The sequence below is a fragment of the Solenopsis invicta genome, chromosome 3 (assembly GCF_016802725.1).
Source record: "Solenopsis invicta isolate M01_SB chromosome 3, UNIL_Sinv_3.0, whole genome shotgun sequence".
Classification (NCBI taxonomy): Eukaryota; Metazoa; Arthropoda; class Insecta; order Hymenoptera; family Formicidae; genus Solenopsis; species Solenopsis invicta.
Window position 1 is genome coordinate 1,401,126 of NC_052666.1, and position 21,436 is coordinate 1,422,561.

The 21,436-nt window shown below is 26.6% G+C and overlaps 2 protein-coding genes across 2 annotated transcripts; one reads left to right on the forward strand and one right to left on the reverse strand.

Annotated features, from left to right (window-relative positions):
- The first annotated feature begins 987 nt into the window (after nt 1–987).
- On the forward strand, nt 988–2,224 carry LOC120357180 (cytochrome P450 4C1-like). The gene is made up of 3 exons (XM_039447026.1): nt 988–1,376; nt 1,729–1,905; nt 1,982–2,224. The coding sequence occupies exons 1-3, from the start codon at nt 1,199–1,201 to the stop codon at nt 2,143–2,145; spliced, it is 519 nt and encodes a 172-aa protein (XP_039302960.1). The 5' UTR covers nt 988–1,198; the 3' UTR covers nt 2,146–2,224.
- Nucleotides 2,225–2,766: 542 nt separating this feature from the next.
- Nucleotides 2,767–7,461, reverse strand: LOC105207068. The gene is made up of 4 exons (XM_039447022.1): nt 6,983–7,461; nt 6,323–6,661; nt 5,969–6,224; nt 2,767–5,243 (listed from the first exon to the last, which is right to left on the reverse strand). Exons 1-4 carry the CDS (start codon nt 7,048–7,050, stop codon nt 5,073–5,075), a joined length of 834 nt encoding a protein of 277 aa, XP_039302956.1. The 5' UTR covers nt 7,051–7,461; the 3' UTR covers nt 2,767–5,072.
- Nucleotides 7,462–21,436: the final 13,975 nt, after the last annotated feature.

Below are 21,436 nucleotides of genomic sequence, written 5' to 3' on the forward strand. Positions count from 1 at the left end.
GTGAATGTGGGTGTGGGTGTGTGTGTGTGTATGTGTGTGTGTAATTAGCATTATAAGAAAATTAATTAGTTTTATTTATTAGAATAAAATAATTTAAGAACTTAATTTAAAAATAAAAGAACATATATTTTATCATATAACTGTATAACCTTCATTGATATGTTTATATATAACAAATTTTATACATATATTACGTGTAAAAATATATATAACAGTTACGTACTTAATTGTGCCTTTTCTGAAGTAACTCGTGCTATGAGAGGAGCAGGCGGATATAAACGCATCGACTCTTGAATGCATCCTTCTAAATATTTAAGATTTTGTAAAGAAGATTCTGTAAGTTTTCCTTCAGTGTTCTTCATACTAGCATCAATTTCATTTCTGACACGATCCTGTTTCATTAATGTTAATTATAGAGATTATTTTTTACTATTTGACATTTATGTAGAGTGACCAACACCAAAATTGAAAAAGGAGAGAATTTTTTGTCAAAAATGAGGAAAATAGAAGAAAATAGAGGAACATCAATTTTACTAGGTGATAACCGAAGGAAGACATAAAATCATTTTTTTACACGTTTTTTACAATTATATTTAATAATTTAACTAAAAATAATATTTAATCACATATTTAATGTACTTTTTTGCAGTCTTTTAAATAAAAAATTAACTAAAAAAATAACTCTATTTTAAAATATCTTTTAAAATAAAAATTGTTTTTTCAATATTCATTTTTTTATTGTTTTTATATTTAGCTTTTGTCTTGCAAAATTCTAACAATTTTTTATATTATTTACAACATCGTTGTAAAAATCCTCACAAACGCAGCCTATCTAACAATTAGAGCTAAATATAAAAACAATAAAAAAATGAATATTGAAAAAACAATTTTTATTTTAAAAGATATTTTAAAATAGAGTTATTTTTTTAGTTAATTTTTTATTTAAAAGACTGCAAAAAAGTACATTAAATATGTGATTAAATATTATTTTTAGTTAAATTGTTAAATATAATTGTAAAAAACGTGTAAAAAAATGATTTTATGTCTTCCTTCGGTTATCACCTAGTAAAATTGATGTTCCTCTATTTTCTTCTATTTTCCTCATTTTTGACAAAAAATTCTCTCCTTTTTCAATTTTGATGTTGGTCACTCTACATAAATGTCAAATAGTAAAAAATAATCTCTCTAATTAACATTAATGAAACAGGATCGTGTCAGAAATGAAATTGATGCTAGTATGAAGGACACTGAAGGAAAACTTACAGAATCTTCTTTACAAAATCTTAAATATTTAGAAGGATGCATTCAAGAGTCGATGCGTTTATATCCGCCTGCTCCTCTCATAGCACGAGTTACTTCAGAAAAGGCACAATTAAGTACGTAACAGTTATATATATTTTTACACGTAATATATGTATAAAATTTGTTATATATAAACATATCAACGAAGGTTATACAGTTATATGATAAAATATATGTTCTTTTATTTTTAAATTAAGTTAAATTATTTTATTCTAATAAATAAAACTAATTAATTTTCTTATAATGCTAATTACACACACACATACACACACACACACCCACACCCACATTCACACCCACACCACCTCCCCACCCCCACACACACACACACACACACATATTTTATGAATTATATAGTTATTTATTTTCTAAATTTTTATAAAGTTTCATTATTTGAACATTATATTTTAATAAAGTATTTTTCAGAATCATATTTAATACCGCCTGGAACGGTAATATTTTTATCTATCTACGCAGTACATCACGACCCAAATTTTTGGCCAAATCCGGAATTATTTAATCCGGATAGATTTACAAATAAAAATAACCAAAAACATTTATATTCATACATACCTTTTAGTGCTGGTAAACGAAATTGTTTGGGTAAAATATTTTTTTATATCATTTTATGTGTGTAAATGGATTAATATATATTAATTTAATATATATTAAATTACAGGTCAAAATTTTGCCTTGCGGGAAATGAAGGCAGTAATATCAACATTAATTCATAATTTCTACCTAAAACCGGTAGATTTATTGGAAAAAACGCAATTGGAAGTTGATATGTTGTTACACCCTATTACTCTGAGGCGTGTAACATTTATTCCTATTGCCAAATGATAATAAACTAGCGGATAAAATTTTTCCTTCTTTTCTCCATTTGATTCTAAAATTTAATAAAGTAGAATTAAATTTAAAATTGTAAATCGCCTTTCCACCTTTAATTCTAATAAAAATCATAATATTGAAATAATAATAAGTTAAGATTGTACGATGATTACGTGTACTTCCAAACTCAGATTGGGCTTATTAATCGGCGAGATTCCGCTCCCCAGGGCGATCACCATAATCAGATCGGTAAGTTTCAATCGCATCGGCGCGGCGCGGCGCGGCGCGGCGCAGCGAGCGAACAAGTCACTGACAAGAAACGTTTGTAAACCAAAGAGGTTGTATAGATAGAAGGGAATAGCCAGCCACGAATGCGTGAGCTAATAGAAAGAGACAGAGAACGAGAGGGTTTCAGCATCCTTGTTTAATCGCGCATGCGCTGTTGATTTTCGCAGTCAAGTGGGGAGGATGAGGAGAGCAATATATCGGAGTGCGTTTTCCGTTTCACGCATGCGTGCAATGCATCATTTAGTTTTGTTGAACATTGAATGTTAAATAAAGATACATAATGCATGAAACAGAGGAAAGGAGAAAAGGAGGAAAATGTTTATATTAATAATAACAATACATTCCACATGAAGTTTTTTATTTACATAAACGCTTATACATAACAAAAATTTGTAATGTTATAATAATAAAATATTCTAATAAAACATTTTACGTATTTTTAATATATATTCAAACTTGAACTCTTATTTATTATAAACTTAACATCAAACATATAGAAAGTATACAACTTTTATCTATGTTTTTATCAGTTAATATATTATTATTGGCCACTGAAAATCGTTAGCTTATTATAATGCATTCTAATTCTTTTAGAATCATTTTTGGAGCATTTACTTTTGTGTGTCAAACGAATATCGATATATTTTTGTATAATAAGAATAATCAATTGGTGTCGATGATCATACAAAGGCTCTTGATCTAAAATATGATTATTGTTATCTAAAATTGCATTAGGAAGTAGTTGTAGTGTTTTTGTTATAAGCTTGTTATTTATATCTTTTAACAATAAATAAGTATGTTGACGTATTATTTTCTCAGCACTCATACAAATCAAAATGACATCTTTCGAAGGAAAATGCAAGCCACCACAATTTTTAAAAATTGTTAATTTTGATTTATCACTATCACCTTCTAACATATCTTTACAAATTTCACAAATTAATTTTTTTTTCAGTGAATGTACTATTGAACCAGCTATATGCTTCACGATTTCCTCAAAATAATCAGAAACATACCAACCTGCGTTTCCGCAATAATTGTAATCAAATAGTATACTATGATTACTTTTCAAATAATTATAAACTGGAAAATTACTAATTTGCTTTTGTTGTGGGACTTTTTTTCTTTCTTTTTTATTATGAATTTCCGTATTAGTTTTTGAAATTGATGTATTTTCCATTATCTGCTATTGTTTGTTTTATTTCAGTAATGTTAGTTACGTCTGAAATTAATAATGTATTGTCTTGCGGAGTACAGCTCGCTGAAGTAGATACTAAAACATTCATATTATTAACTAATAATTTAGTGTAAGCAGATTGATATTGTACTGTTGTTGGATTATTATTATAACTATTCATTCTTCTTATTAAACCAAAAAACATTTCAACGTGATCCTGAGATAGTTTATAACTTAAAACAAATTGAACAATATTATTTTGTATCAAATCTGTACAAAGACTAAATAAGTGTTTTAGACAAATAATAAAGCGAAGAAACCCCGTTTTAACAGATTTGCTTTCAAGGACTGAATTACAATTTTTTGTATTACTTGATTATTATTAATTATAGAATTTTCTTTGTCTGTTGTCGTTATGTTATTGTTTTTTCTCGCAACAGGTACATCAATTTTTAATTTTTCAATTTAATCAATGAATCCATCAATTTTTGTTTTGAATTGGGATAAAAAAAATCTTTGGTAACAGCTTTTCGTTCTGGCGTCTTACAAAATTTGTTCTTTACATTTAAAACATCAAAAATATCATTTATTGTTTTACAAAATTTTGCTGTAAATGAAGCTTTTTCAAAGTTTTTATCTTTAATTTCAAATTCAAGGAAATGTAATGCATTTGATACGCTTGAACTTAATACTTGCGCCGCCAGTGAAACTTTCATTTTTTCGTTTTGAAAATAAACATGTCTATCTTATATTTTGCTTGCACTGTGCAAGCCCTCACTAATTTGCTTATTGTGTAACCTTTTTATGTATTCCCAACTAATACTTTCTTTTTTATCATATATTATAGGTCCTTCTAATGCAAAATAATTTCTTACTAACTTGAGCATATGACACGGATCAAAAAACACGTAGACAGGTTTTAAAGTATTTGGGTGTTTAAAGTACGGTTTAAAATTGTTCTTATCTTTGTAATTAAAATTAGTGCCTAATACTTCACATGCTCTTACATGTGTTTTATCACCATCAAAAGTAGTGCTAACTACTTCAATGTCACTTTGGCTAAGTTTTATCAATAAATCTTTTAAAAGTATTGCTTTTTCTTTATCTGTTAAAGAATTAATTAAGTAATGTGCAATGAGTGTTTTAAACGACCCATTAATGCAGACTAGCATAAAAACTAATGCTTTCGTAGCTATCTTAAGTTCATTATTATTATCAATTTCATCCAACTGTCCACCTAAATCGACGACACCTTTCCATTTGTGAGCATTTTTATCTCAATGTTTCCATTTATGGATGTTCATCTCGTCAAATAAACATTAAAAATCGTAACATTAAAAATAAGCTAAAACAACTCGTAACATTAAAAATAAGCTTTTTGCCTTTCTAAAATCCTTGCTTCACCATGTTTGACACGTGTCTTATTAATTCTTCAGAAATACCTGGTTTATAATTTTTTGAAGACAACCAATTACTAAGAGATTTGACGGGAACACTTGAGATAGCTTTGTCTCACAAACTCATAAGCAGCTGGAGAGTAAAAATGTAAGGATCTGGCCAAATTTTTTAATTGAGCAGGAAACGCAGTCGTAGTTTGTTTTTCTTTTATTCGAATTATCAATTCTTGTAAATGTTCAGGTAATTCCTAATTAAGAGAAAAAAGTAGTTATAAAAATTTTTGAATATTTTAAGTTAACCACAACCGTTTCATAATATAAAAAAATGATTAAAATTAAAATTTTTAAAATATTTCTTATAAAATGTACAGTTTTTATAACTGTACCGTTACTTATAAAATAATAAATTAAACTTAAAAATAAAGACATTAAGATTATATATTTGAATGGGGAAAGTTTAAGTTTTCAAACAATTTAATTTATTAAATCTGTTTAAAAAATAACATTTATTGACTAAATGACTATTGGCAATTATTAAAATGACTATTTTCAAACAAAATAAGCCCTGTGAAATAAAAATTGGTTTATCAGTCATTTCTGCATCCTGTGTGAAAATAAACAATGCATATTAACATAATTCAATGGACTGTAATATATGATGCTAATGATTGTATATTTAAATTTCTCTCATAATTACACACTTTATGGTTCAATTATAGTACAAAGTACATTTTATATAAAAACAATTAAACATAAAAATACAATTGATTGAAATATAATTACAATTTATATTTATTTATGTATATTAATTATATTTATACTTATATTTAACTGTAATTATTTAATTAAAATTAATTATAGTTATTAATATTAAATAATATTACAGGAAAAAATTATATGAATTTTTCCATTACATAATATATGATTGAAATGTATATTGAAACTGTACTGCTACATATAATTACAAATTTACCTGTAAACATTCAGCAGCTTTAGAAAACTGTTTCTCTTTCATGATTTTGATTAGTTCTCTTATATTAGTATTTATTTTTTCTTTTTTAGTTAACTTCATATGGATAGCAGATTTTTTAGATTTTTCAGCAGCCATAACTCTTACAAATCGCTCCCAAGCTTCATCTGAAGCAAAGTGCTCTTTTGGAAAAAACTCTGACTGACTTCCGACCATAAAACAAAATTTTGTTGGGTGAATGTTGACGACAGATGATTTTCTAAATATCAATAATACAATTAATAATATAGTTATTTTATAAAATATTAAGTTTAAAATATTCAGCAGTAAAAAAATTTTACAAAAATTCTAATGTACCTTTTAATACTATTTCTGGAACTTAAATGATTATGTGTCTCAAAGCCACTAGTATTCGTATTTGTTGAAAATGTATTTTCGACACTTATTGTCGTATCTTGATGATTTGTTATGTCATCAAGTATTTGAGTAGGTACGTTGTTGATTGGTGAAGATAATTGACCGTTTCGATTAAAAGGGACAGCAGTTGATACTAAACGTCTCAAAATTGTATATCCATCAGTCTGATGAAATGAATCTTCATAGAAGTGGTCGCTACATATGCTGGCTGTCTTACAAACCGTTGTCACACCAATAGCTTCCATCCATTTCTTTTTCATTTCAACATTAACAGGAAATCTGTAATTCAGAATTAAATATAGTCAAAATCGAAGATGATGGAGCTAATTTGAATAAATATCAAATATAGAACAATATTTGGCATTTTCATATGAATTTTAGGTTAAGGTATTTTGGTAATACACACTTCGAATAACAACCCTGCTTAAAAAGTCGAATAAGAAATGATAAAAATATATAGAAATTTGATATAAACTTATAGGTTCAGATAAAATTACATAAGATTTCTATTAAATTTTTATACGTTTCTATTATTTCTTATCCGTTTTTTTTTGTATTTTTTAAGCAGAGAATAAATTTATCAATATTTGTTAAACTTACTTGTGAAAACTTCGAGATGTATCAAACGGAATAAATTGTTTTTTGCACACAACACACGTATTTGTCATTTTATTCTCTATTATGTCACAGCGCTTTGCTTATTAAATTCCTCGTTTTCTTTAGTCATGTGGCTGCGGACTTCCTCTAAGAGTGGTGTCTCCAAAAATCAAACGAGAGAGAAAGTATCAAATGATGATTTGAAGTCAGAATAAATGCATAAAAATTATATGCAAGATTAATAAATTTTTACTACAACCAGCTACAACCATGTTGGAGGATAAACTTTCTTTCAATAGTCTCAATTTCCAAGTCCGAGACGGTAGTCAGGCGGCAGTCAGGTGGTGGGGATGAAAGCCATGGCTCACGCCGTTCGCGCTCGGCGTTCCGGCTAGTCTCGATTAATCGACTCGCTCAGCGAGTCTCGCTGTCGATAGGCGGGTAACCGCATTTTACTACATTAAAATATTTCATATGAGAAATATTTTAATGTAGTAAAATGCGGTTACTCACTCACCTATCGACACAACAAATTTAATATCCATAAAATAAAATAAATATAGGAAGCAAATATATTAAACATATCAATTAATTAAATATATTAATAAAGCTAATATATTAAATAAATATCATTTTTAATATTAAATATAAGTTTAATAAGTAAACATATTATGATATAAAATAAATAAAATAAAATAGACTAGGTAAAAAATTGTTTATGCAAGAACACATAATAATATAGAAAAATACATCTTACGTATAAAAGGATATAAATAAATGTAAAAAAAAAAAAATATATATATATATATATATATATATATATATATATTTACAATACAATAGTTTTCCACATCACCCATGAGGTACTATTGAAGATGCGTTTTTTTAAAGTGGTTTTCCTCATAGGCCTATTCCACTATAAAATAATATAAAAAAATAATTGAACATGTGTTATCATATTGCGTTTTTTTACAAACTTGTTTCTGTATCCAGCGCTAATTGTCTTGTTTAGACACGATGCCTTGCACAAACACATGTCTTGAAGAGAGACAAAAATTGAAAAAACTTTTTTGGTACGTAAATCTGCATAAATTATACGTAAATTATACATGGTAGAAAAGCTGCGCGACGACACGTAACGATATCCCTAGCTGTCGTTAAGAGTTACAGAATACGGCCCCTGGCGCTCTGCATCAGGAGCGTCTCTGAATGAAAAATACGCTAGTTGCGTACCATTCGAGAAATTTGTCGTAAAAAATTTTTCTTTTTACATAATTTTTATAAATAAAATTTTCTGTTATTTAGAGAAAATTTTATTTATAAAAATCTGTTATTTACATTTTCTGTTATATATTTTTGCAAAAATATAAATGACAATAATATACGATAATTAGAATTAAGATAAGTTTTTCGCATCACCTTTGAAGTACTATTGCAGATGCGTTTTTTAAAGTCGTTTTTCTCGTATGTCTATTTGACAAAAATATCTAAGAAGATTATTAAATATACGGTTCAAGAATAAAATATTTTAATGTAAAACATTTAATTAAACACGAGAACAGGAGAATTAACTAATTTTTTAAAAAATTAATTTGATCTTCTAAGTCGTTTCTAGGACATGCATCATCTTTAACGCGGGAAAAGAATACGATGCTAATAAAAATTTTAATTTTTTTTCTAAAGAAAAAACTCTCATCGATTCTTGATTTTACAATTTTGTCACTTAATGAAATGTTGCTCACTTTTTCAATAGTTAAAAAATTTTTGAACGATTCTATTGCTATGATAAGGCATTTCTTTACAAATTTCCCTTTAGTGAACGGCTTAAAATTTTAACAATTAAATTCAAAATTACGTACGACGCTGTAAGAGCTTCTACTGAAGATGTAGCATTATCGGCATAAGAATTCGAACCTTATATTTGTAGAAACTAAAATCTTTTTGATGAATTTATTTTAAAATTCCTCAATCAAATGGAATTTCTTCTTGTCTATATATTTTGAATACTCACTTGTGTGTATGTTTAATATTATAATGTTTGACGATGGCATTTTTTATGGCAGATAGTAACTACATAAAAGTTGATTTTATTATATAATAAATTAATGCAAAACAAATTTTCACGCCTTGTCAAAAGATTACACATATCTATCCATTCCTTAAATGCATTTAATGGTAATATTATACTAAATAAAAGGAAATAATGTTTACAAGTTCACTATTATACTTTTCTTGTAATTTTTATAGCGCGCACCTACTCCTGCTGCGCGCTGATATGAAATTGTTTTTCTTCTTTCTCTGTTTCTCAATAGTTGTTTACCAGCGAGGCGCAGGCGACACGTGTACGTTAAAATTCTTACCTCTTCATATATTTTACATAATTTAAAAGATATGGAAACAGATTCATTGAAAGCGTGCAGTGTTAGCTTGAAGTTTTTTTTTTACACACGGTGACGACAAAGATATCGATTCGGTTGATTTATTTAATGAATTAAAAATTTTGAAAGACAATTTCTTTTCAGAAATTAAAGATTTGAAAAATCCGTTGGATATATTGACTTACACGTATTCCAATAATCTTGAACCATCCTTTCCAAATATTTGCATATCTCTTCGAATTTTGAATACAATGCCTATATCTGTAGCGTGTGTTGAAAGAAGTTTTTCTAGATTAGAGCTAATTAAAAATTATTTAAGATCAAGTATATCGCAAGAAAGACTGGTGGGCCTAGCAATGATAGCAATTGAACATGATATATGTACGGAGTTAAATCTAGACGATCTCATTTCTGAATTTGCCAGTTTAAAAGCTCGTAAAGTAATTTATAAATACAATACTGTTTATTTTTAAAAATGTATTTTTTTTTAGTATTTAAGTAATTTATTTTGTTTAAAATTGTATTATTCAATTTATATTTATATATGTGTGTATAAGATGTGTACAATATATCATATTTTCTTTATGTGCCTTTTCCACGAGGAAGATTGGTGACTTCCGTCTCGGTTTACATATCCCTTTAATCTTACCAGCCGAAATACTTTGCAAATAAATATATACATTTATATTTTATGTGAATTAATTATATTTAAAATTTTGTTGTTATATATTACATGAATGGAAAGGAATATGAAAAGAGGGGGGGCGCTTTTTAAAATCTTGCATAGGGCGCCGAATATATTGGAACCGGCCCTGCTACGATGCAACGATTATTCGATTATCCTATCCCTCGACATCAACTCTCTCTGTCGTAACCGTTCTTCTTGTCCTCCCCCTCCCTCCTAACTCTCCATCTACCTATCACTTTTCATAATAACAGTTCCCGCTACACTTTTAATTTTGATGAGTTTTAGAATTTAATCTTACCACGTGGATAAGCATAACGAATTAGATTCACAAGTAAGAAGGTAAAAATTAATCGCTCATTGATCAGACTGTATTTTGAAATTCATAAAAAAAATATGTTGTAATTATTTTTTCGTTGATCATATTCTTCATACCTTCTTACATCATGATTGTTATGATAGAAATAAACATATGAATGAATGAATAATAAGTCGAAATTATTTTTTTATTAAATTGTTTTAAAACGTGTATGTAATCGGACGGCAAGAAATTGGACAGATCAGAAATGGCAAGAAAAAGTGAAAATTCTGAAGCAGATCTGTTGCTTTCCAATAACGAAATAAATATGGAAAAGATAAATCTTAGTAAATCAATTGAAAATTTGGATAATAAAGATGATATAATAATTACGTTAGTAACATGTTAAAAACTTTTCACGGTCTTAAGTTTATTCTCTCGTACGTTAACAACTTTATCTTTCCCGGTCACGGACTGTTTCTTTCAGTGTAATATTTTTTTTATTTATGAATAAAAAACAACTCTTCACAATGAAAGATAAAATCCTCCAAACATGTATAATATAGACTTATATATGATATATGCAGATTAAGGGAATTTTTCTCATTTTGAAACAGTAAGAAATGAACAACTTTTGCATACTGTTTGCATGTTGTGTTTACGAACACAAGATTGTCTTTATAATTTATTATGTTTATTTTGTGAGCAACGTTTTCTAAAATTTTTTTGTTAATACCCGAGTATTAATATCCAAAACATAATAGTATAAATGACGAAATGTGAAGCAATCTTTTTCAGTAGCGTCTAAGTAGCAATTTAGAAAATGCGGTTTTGAAAAAAACCACATTAGTTTTGTACAGGGTATTCTCAATGTTTTAATAAATTTTATCAAATATTTAATCAATTATTGAATATAGACATTTTTATGCTAAAAAAGATTGTTTTAATTTTTACTTGTATCGATTTTGGCTTTTTTAATTGCAACAAGCAATTGTCTCTCGGCTTATTTGATCTCCAATCAAATATTTAACATTTTGTTAATTTTATAGATGACATAATATTATAGAACACATTTTTTAAGATCTAAAAATTGAAGCTATTTGAAAATTTGAAATTTTAAAGTTTCTACTTGAAAAAACTTTTTTAAACACAATGAAACGTGATTATCATTCTGTATGTTATTTAAAGCATTACTTTAGAAGAATTTTAAGATCAAGATATTTTTCATTTCCTCTCCATCTTGCTTCCATATTAACAACGTGACCTTATTTCTTGACAGAATTTATAATGAACGGAACAGAAGTTATAACTATCTAAATTGGTACTAAATGTGAATGACAAAAAAAAATGGAAATTGAACGTACGTAAATTACGCTCTTATCCGTGTGTGATATTTCATGCTATCTCTGACCCTTGTGAACTGAAGCAAAGATAATTCCTTCTTTGACAGTTTCAGAAAATGTATGCATGTTCCGCAATATTGTAAAATCTTATTTTCTCTCAGAATAAGACAAAAATTAAATTCTTCTAATTAGTTTCAGAAGAAAGTTAAACAATATCTACGTAGGGGGCAGAGGTAGCAATCGTCAAGAATATTTAGAGTCAAATGGCCATGTCATAGATTATTGACTTCAGTTTTTTCCCTCGTGCTTTACATCTTTCTCCTATCGTTTATTAATGTTATGTTAATATTTTGCGAAAATCAGAATCTTGTTTTCTTGAATTGCCGACATAAAAACCATATAAATTTTTGTTTTAAATAAATTTTAATTGTTTGACAATATAAATGCAAATCTTGGTAACATAAAGGTATGCTGCAAATCCAAGTGTGTAAAAAATGTCTTATTAATTTGTTTTTGCTTAGTTTTTCCCTTAAAAATAACACTTGTACTACATTGTTTTGATAGAAGCAGAAAATTGTCGCAAAATTTTTGTATTCTTAAATTCAATACAGAAAAACTTTTAACTTTTTTATTATTTTAAAAACAAATGTATAATACATTCTTAAATTAATTACAAAAAGTCTACAGTTGTATGAAAAACAAACTATATTCAACAACTGTAAATTCATGTATGTAAAAAAGTCATTTATGTATGGTATTTAGTTTTTTGCTTAAAAATTTTACTGCTAAGAGATCTTTTTTTGTTTGTTTTTCATACAAATTTAGAATTATTGTAATTAATTTAAAAATGTATTACATTTATTTTTAAAGTAATAAAAAAATTACAGATTTTTTTATATCAAATTTTCCGGCTTTATCCAAATTATTTAAAAAAGAAGTAGAAATGTGTTCTAATGAAAATGTATTAAAAAATAATTTTAAAAAATGACAAGACCGGCTACACCTATTAAAAACAGACTTTCATGGTCAATAACTTTCTAAGTGAATTTACGAACATTTATAAGATTCTCCAAATTATGCGCTGCATACTTGCCGGATTTAAAATATAACTTTTTAAGAAGAATTAAGAAATGTAATATCATAGAAATTAAATTGCTAATTAATTTAATAATGTTGATGCTTACAAGCAATTTTACTATCTCTTATCCGGAAAAATGAAAGAATTTATCGCGAGAAATATTGGCCAGGATTTTAACCTAAATCCTCCATCATTCCGTGCGAGTGTTTTAACCAGTTTAATCATTGAAGCACTTGATGTAGTAGATATTGAAAAATTAATATTATTGATTGTTAAATTAAGGGGACGGAAATATTTGGGGTGGTCACTTAAAATGGGACACCCTGTATATACATATATATATATATATATATATATATATATATATATTTATTTATGTTTATTTCTTATTTTTCTCATTTATTTAATAATTAATCAAATATGTCGAAATTCAATCTGAAAGTAATTCAATTAATAAAGCCAGATCAAGGAAAGCTATATTTGATCTTTTATAAAAAAAATGATACTGATATTAAAAAATGGAAAGTTGTTTTGAAAGATGGTAGTTTCATTATCTGTTCTTAACTTTCTTCGAAACTGAGATTGATGAGTTTAAACGGTGTTTCAATCTTGTTATCAGTTTAAAAAAAATTTCTATTAATGCTCTTTTGGTATAGAACCCTCTATATTTAATCTCCAAGAAATCCAAATAATAATGGCTCTAATAATAATACCATCATTTGTTCCAGTCAACGATAGATATAGTAAGCTTTAAACTGTAAGAACTTAACCAATCATAATCAAATGTCAAAAGAATATTCGACTATAATTGATCAATTTTTTACAATATAGACTTACTATCTATTGTAGCGGGATTTAATCGCTCATCAAATATAGTTAAATTTATTTTGGAACAACAAAAATATACTCGGCGTCAAAATTAAAGTATTACCTAATCTGATTCTCAAAAATAGGCGAAATTCAAGAGAATATAATTTTATAAAAAAATGATCGCAACAAAATTTTCAAAAAAAAATTATACAGCTTAAAATTTTTAGTTTTGAAATTGGTAATTTAATAAACAATTTACTGATTATTTACGAAGCTACACGGATTTAAATGAAGAGGTCTCAAAATTTTTTACAAACTTTGCCAAGCTCCATTACGTGTAAAGCAAATAAAACTTTCGTACTAATAAGATTTACAGTATTTGAAAACGTGAATCTTTATCTTTAATTTGCGTACTTGTTGAACGTTGTGCATTTTTTTTTTTTTTTTTTTTGACAAGTTATTAAACACTGAAGCAAACATGGTCTTTTTTGCTTCATTGTTAAATAACTCGGTGCATAAAAATTGTACAACGCTTAACAAGTACGCAAATTAAAGATTTACGCTTTCAAATGCAGTAAACTGGATTTCTATACGATTTTACACGTTACACGCCATGTAAGATTGCAATTTTTGTAAAAAATTTATTTTTATAATATTCTCTCTTTGATCTCTTTCCTTTTCATCACATTTTACATTTTAATTTAATTTTCTTCCTACCGTCTTTCTTTTTTTCCTTCCTTCTTTATCTTTGATTTTTGTTTTTATTTTAAACCTTTCCCTTTTTTATTTGTTTATTTTTTCTTTTTTTGGTTTTCTTCCCTGTCTCTTTTTTCATTTTTTCATATGCTCCTTTTTTTATTCTTTCACTTTTTCTATTCTTTTGATTTCTTGCATGTAAGCTTTTGTTATTACTTATAAAATATAATCTTAACTACTCTCAAAAGTAATATATTTTTTAGAAATAAATATAATAATGACAATAATCCATTGTCTGAATTCAAAAAATTAGACGGAATGGATTTATTAACATCCAGTGATGATTTGGATCGAATAGAACCTTATGATTCAACCGTGTAAGTATGGTTTAAAACATTTTTCAGTTTTAACAATCTACAATCATGTATTACAGGAGAAGAGGTAGTATGGCAAAATAAAGCATTTATTTCTGTTTTATTGAATAACTTTGTTTATTATTAATATTTTCTAATGAAACTTGAACGATTACATTCATCAGAGTTTTGTTTGACAGATTCTAGACTCAAAATAATGAAATATTTTTCATTTAGGACGTGATTTATAAAAATAAAATACATTGCAATCGGTGAAAGAAAAAAAGTAGTTGTGATATGGCTATCCATAAAAACTAATTTAAAAAAATTAGTTTAGTTCAAAAGAAATTTGACAGTACTTTCACAGTATCTTGTTACAAAATTATATATTTTTAATTTTCCATTGTTTAGAATTTTTCCGATTTAGAATTTTCCTAGAAATACTATTAGAAGTTTCATTAAAAATATCATGTTATTTCTATTTAACATTAAACAACAAACATAAAATAATGTCTCTAATGTTTCTAAACACCGCTTTTTAGAATAACTATCGATTTATCGAAGAAATATTTCGTTATAAAAATTACGTTTAAAAAATCATATTAACGAAATTTCATGTTATTACTTTAATTTTGTATAACTTGAAATGTATAAGGTCAAAAAAAAGTTAAATAACAAAAAAAACACTCGAGTGTATGTACCTTCGTATGATAATACACTCAAGTTTAAGAATAATGAGGAAGTGTACGTAATTAAAGGTTAAATGTGTTCCTTGAAAAAGCTTAATAGTGCTCAAAAGTAGAAATGTCTTATAACAATTGTCAGTCATTACGTATATTAGCATCACAAAAAACGACGGGCTACTAAACGAATAACTCCATAGGCAATTGTTAGAATACGTCACCTACCAACGAAAATAATAGGAATAGCCATATTGTCGACAATAGCCATAATACCCTCTTCTCCTCTAATAAATAAACATTTGATTGACATATTTAATAAATTATTATTAATAAAATAATTAATATTTCATAAAATTTTACATTTTTAATTACATTAATTCATAAATTTATTGTTACAAAAATAATAATAATATATTATTTAATAATACGTCTAATGCATCAACCCAATCAATAGTTAATATTTTTAAAAACATTTAAAAAAAACGTTGAAAATAATGGGTTAAATGTCCTTTTTTCCATTAAAAAAATGCTTATTTTAACGATAAAAAGATGTTTTTAAATGATATAAAATATTTTTAAAAATTTTTTGAAAACGTTAAAATTATTAGAATCATACCCTTCTTTAAAAAGTATAAAAAAATTTATTTTTTAATATATAATAGATTTTTTTTTCTTTAATATAGAATTTTTAAATAAAATTTTAAAGTAGTTCTTCAAGTTATAACCGCATCAAATATTACTTAACTTATGCTACATCTGTGAATTAATTTCGAATAATAATCAATGTACATTTCTTATTAATGCAAAGAATAAAAAAAAATTGTCTATTGATTGGAAAGCTACTTAAGTTTTAACTCTAATTTGTATTAAAAGAATTAATCATTAAATCGTCTTAATAATTCCATTATTTTTATAGCGAAATAATCGGATATGTTGATGGCATAGATGCTCCACGATATGTAGGAGACAAACGTCAGTACAAAGTCTTAAAATTGTTTTTAAACAATGGATCAGGAAAACGAGTCCAAGTAATAACTTGGAACGATAAAATTGATAGAATAGAATCTCATATAAAATTCAATTGTGTAGGTGTTTCCATAACACATTTCACATAATTTTTATATACATATGTATACGAATACGACTTACATATATTATATGTGTCTCACAATTGACAAAATTAAAATAATAATATAGAATTTCGTTAATACGATTTTTTAAGCAAAATTTTTATAACAGAATATTTCTTCGATAAATCGATAGTCATTCTAAAAAGCGGTGTTTAGAAACATTAGAGACATCATTTTATGCTTGTTGTTTAATGTTAAACAGAAATTTCTTTTGAACTAAACTAATTTTTTAAAATTATTTTTCATTCATTTAGACGGTGCACTAGCACAACCAGCAAAATTAGTGCAATTTAATAATGGTAATATGCCTTACAAATTACAAATTCAATCAAATACAAAAATTTCATGTTTGGGAAAATTTAAATTTGAAAATATAACAAACCAGCCAGAATCAGAAAAAATAAATTTTTCAGAAGTTTTAAATACGACAACAAGAGTCAGTAAGTTTCGCAGAATTATTAATTTATTGAGGAGAAGTGGCAGAGAGTAATATGGCACTTATTGCCATTTTATTGAATAACTTTGTTTATAATTAATATTTTCTATTGAAACTTGAACGATTACATTCGTCAAAGTGTTGCTTGACAGATTCTAGAATCAAAATAATGAAATATTTATTAATTAGGACATAATTTATAAAAATCTAATACACTGTACAATGGGTGGAAGAAAAAAAGTGGTTGTAATATGGCTATATATAGAAATAATTTTTAAAAATTAGTTTAGTTTAAAAAAACAGTTCCTTGTTATAGAATTTTATATTTTTAATTTTCCATTGTTTAGAATTGTCCTAATATAGAATTTTTCTGTGTTTAGAAACTTTTTCTGTGTTTAGAAATACTACTAGAAGTTTCATTAGAAATATTATTTTATTCCTGTTTAACATTAAACAACCAGCATAAAATGATGTTTTTAATGTATTTAAACAACGTCCTCTAGAATGATTATCGATTTATTAAAGAAATATTTCAATATAAAAATTTTGCTTAAAAAAACCATATTAAAAATAATATTCCATGTTCTCGTTTTAACTTTGTACAGCTCGAAGTGTGTACAGCTAAATAAACAGTTAAATAACAAAAAAACATTTGAGTGTATGTACTTTTGTATGATAATACACTTAAGTTTAGGAATAATGAGAAAGTATGTGTAATTAAACGTTAAAAGTGTACCTTGAAAAAATTTAGAAGTGTTCAAGAGTAAAAATGCCTTATAACAATTGTCACTTATTACGTATTGGTATATTAGCATCACTAAAAAATGGCGGGATACTAAGTGAATAACTCTATAAGCAATTATCGGATTACGTCACCTAATAAGAGTAGCTATATTGTCGACAATAGCCATAATACTTTCTTCTTCTTTGTTATATAAAAACTAATTTATACAATGCGTCACATTTTTATAAATAACAAGTTAAGAAATAAATATTTAATTATTTTGAATATAAAATCATTTAAATAATATTTTGATGAATATAATCGTTCAAGATTAAATATAAAATATGAATTATAAACAAAATTATTCTGTAAAATACAAATGGGTATCATATTACACTCTTCTTCTTTAAAATTTCTCTTGTGTATTTTATTTCGTATAAATTATTTATTTTTAAAAAAATTGTTTATTTTACAATTTTTAATTCTTAAATTGTTTTCATTGTTTAAATGTTCAATATTAACGTTTAAATTTTAAAAATTTTTGTTTAAAATGCTAAAATAGTTTATTATTTTATTTGTATCAATTTATTTTATAACTTCTCTGTTAGAGGGAGAAGTGTTATTAAATATGAAACTTATTTATGAATATCCTATATTCTTTATTTATTTACTTTTATTTTATTTATCTTTTATAAATATATATTTTTAAAAAATTAATATAAAACAAATTTAATATAAAATAAAATTCTTTAACAATAAATATCTATTACAGCATTAAAAGCTTACATCAAAACAAATTTTGCATCGTTCTATAATAATAAATTAAATAAAAAAATTGGTTGTGGGTCTATTACTGACGGAAAGTATAAATTAGAAATACATTTTTTAAATTTTAATGATGAAAATTACGATTATCTTGATCTTAAAAAAGATGACAAAATAAAAATTATTGGATCTATACAAAAAACAGGTAAAACATAGAAAAATGTGTATAAAATATAAAGTGAAATAATTTTATAAATACCCAGATAGCAAAATGTGATAACTCAATCTAAAGTAAATCATTGCACAGATTAAAATGCTTATTAATTGCTATTAAGTTGCCTTTTATTTAATGCGACGAAAATGTTTTAGTTCAGTATCATGCTTCAGTATATGCTGAATATTATTGTCGCAAATGTAGAAAGATTATTGAAATCAATCTGTCATGAGTATATTGCTGTAAATTGTTTAAAACTTGCTATTACTACATATTTTGAAAATTATTTATAGCAATCCTCCTTCGTATATGTGTAAAGTTTCATACTTAATGACCCAATATATAATAATAATATAATATATGAAATATTAAAAGCTTTGTAACGCGCGCGTGGGGCGCGTCTGTTTTATTCTACTACTTAAAAAATTTGTATCGGAAACTAGTGCTATTCTGATTCTGCTGCCAATTTGTTAAATGCTGCAAATCAATTAATTCTGTCGTGTAATAAAAATTTTGTCATTATATAACAGATTCTGCACAGAATTTCTAAGATCTTTTGGATGGTGGGTCCAAGTAAAGGCGCAATACAATAAGACAAGCCGCACTATCGACCATAGAAAGTAGTCACCTTCTTCTTACACCTACCTGAGAACCAAGACATGATGTTTTCAAAACCATCCATAGGGAGAGATGGACAATTTTTTGAATAAAGGATAATGAATAACGAATAAAATTTTGAGGAAGGTATATAAAATCACACGAATAATACAAGAACGAAGACCTAGCTGTGACCGTAGAAGACATTCTTGTTTAATTTGTATTGATACAGCAACGGTCAAAATATTTCTCTTTACTATCTTAATTTTGAATTAATAAAGCTCAGTAGAATCTTAGTAGAAGATTAAACCTTAATCTGCAATAGATGTAGTGATAGTCTTTAATCTTTCGCTCTAAGTTTTAATTGAATTGTGATATTTTTTTCAGCAAAAAACTCTCATAATCATTTTGCAAGATTTATTTTCAAACTAGCCACTCATCTTTCATTGAATTTAACATGTTAAGAACAATAGAAATTTTCTTATTAATATTTATAGAAAAATAGCTGCTATTTTTCGACTCATTTTGTAGCTCAATTGCAAAAAAGGTTAAATAAATAATCTAACTTTTGATAATTTGTAGTGATTATAATATTATTAAAATCAGATTAATAAAGTTCAAATAACTTTGTATTCTTATTTATAAATTAAATAAATAAAATTACAAATATGTTTTGGACCGATAATGTAACAACACAATGATAATAAGGAAGCCTTCTTCTGTCGCAGCTAGATCTTAAGTGCCTATATTTATTCGTGTGATTTTATATACTTTTCCGAATTCAACCAGAATGTGCGCCGAATTTTTTCCGGTCATAACACAGCATGTCGAATAAGAATTAGTAATATCACGATTTTTATTTAATTAATTAATTTAATATAATAATTGATGCTATCACGTTGCTGCGTGATATTACTAATTCTTATTCGACATGCTGTGTTATGACCGGAAAAAATCAGCAGTTTTCACATCAGCAGTTCTTATTAAATGTAATTTAAATTTTTAAATGTTGATATTTTTAATTCAACGCAAGATAAATAAAGTAGCTTAAAGATATTATGTAAAACATTAATAGAAAAAATGTAACGTATGATGTATATAATGTAGTTTGGAAACAAATAAAGGTATAGAGGCATATTTATGTTAAATTACATACATTTTATTTATCTTGACATTTACGTTTTAAAGTTACATTATTTTTATGTTTTGTTAATACATTTATAATTTATGTTATTTAAATACTGAGAAGTATTGAATATTAATTTCAAATAAAATGTTCAAATAACACAATCGTATTAAATTAACGCTCGAGTATAAACTTCCGTTCTCTGAGAATTTATCAAATTTATGGCTCGCTGATTCGTTTTCGACAGTGATTTGAGAACGGTCGGACAAGCCCCCAAAATGTTACGACTGGACAGGTAAGTTCTCACACTCGATCACTCGCGCCCAACGAAAGCACTCACACGCTCGAGAAATAAATAAACAAGTTTGTGAAATTACGGTCTTTAACTCCAACGTGAAAATTTGTTGTTTACAGAACCAGAAACGAAGACAGACAACGATAGCCGACAGTCATCTAGTATCGATACGTTCATGTGCCGGATCGTCAATACCGGGCGTAACAGTGACCTTTTTCTTTGTTACATTCATTTTCATTAACTGAACATTTCATTAATACTATGTCACCTAACAATTTAGTAATTATCATTCAGGTTGGATAATTGTAATTAAACTTTTTTCTCAGTGCAGCCGTATAAGCCGTATGAAATATAAGATGCAGGTATGCGAAATATTTAGCAATGCTAAGGAAATTTGATGCTATCGCTTAGGTAAGAAGAGCAGTGGGGTGCAACCATGTTAAGGTAAGGGAAGCGAATCGAGAAGAAACATTGAGATCAGTGATATGTTTCCAGGGTTTTGAACCGAGAAGAAACGCTTGTTGACCTTTTTCCAGGCCAAAGTTTACCATTTTAGGTGCTACGACCGCCTGAAAATTCTTATCGTAAATCTATTGTATTCTATATCTAACGCGAGTGAGTAACGGCGCGTCAAGAACTGAGGGACCCGGAGAGGACTGAAATGGAACATTTCACGTAAAAGGAGTCCACCTAAAAATAAACTGTTTGGAGTTTTTTAAATGATAATAAAAACATGTTAGTGGACATATTGTATAAGGTTGATGATAAAAAAATGAGTATTATATATATATATACTGCTCGAATCCTGCTGACACGAAGAGGTCTTTCATGGAAGTGATTATCGTG

Bases quoted from the DNA above. Each gene is read 5' to 3' on its own strand.
- LOC120357180 (XM_039447026.1), top strand. From the start codon at position 1,199: ATGAAACAGGATCGTGTCAGAAATGAAATTGATGCTAGTATGAAGGAC. The intron at 1,377-1,728 runs GTACGTAACAGT...AGTATTTTTCAG, and splicing joins TTCAGAAAAGGCACAATTAA to AATCATATTTAATACCGCCT. The intron at 1,906-1,981 runs GTAAAATATTTT...ATTAAATTACAG, and splicing joins TGGTAAACGAAATTGTTTGG to GTCAAAATTTTGCCTTGCGG.
- LOC105207068 (XM_039447022.1), bottom strand. From the start codon at position 7,050: ATGACAAATACGTGTGTTGTGTGCAAAAAACAATTTATTCCGTTTGAT. The intron at 6,662-6,982 runs GTAAGTTTAACA...TCTGAATTACAG, and splicing joins ACATCTCGAAGTTTTCACAA to ATTTCCTGTTAATGTTGAAA. The intron at 5,244-5,968 runs GTAAATTTGTAA...TCTCTTAATTAG, and splicing joins AAGCTGCTGAATGTTTACAG to GAATTACCTGAACATTTACA.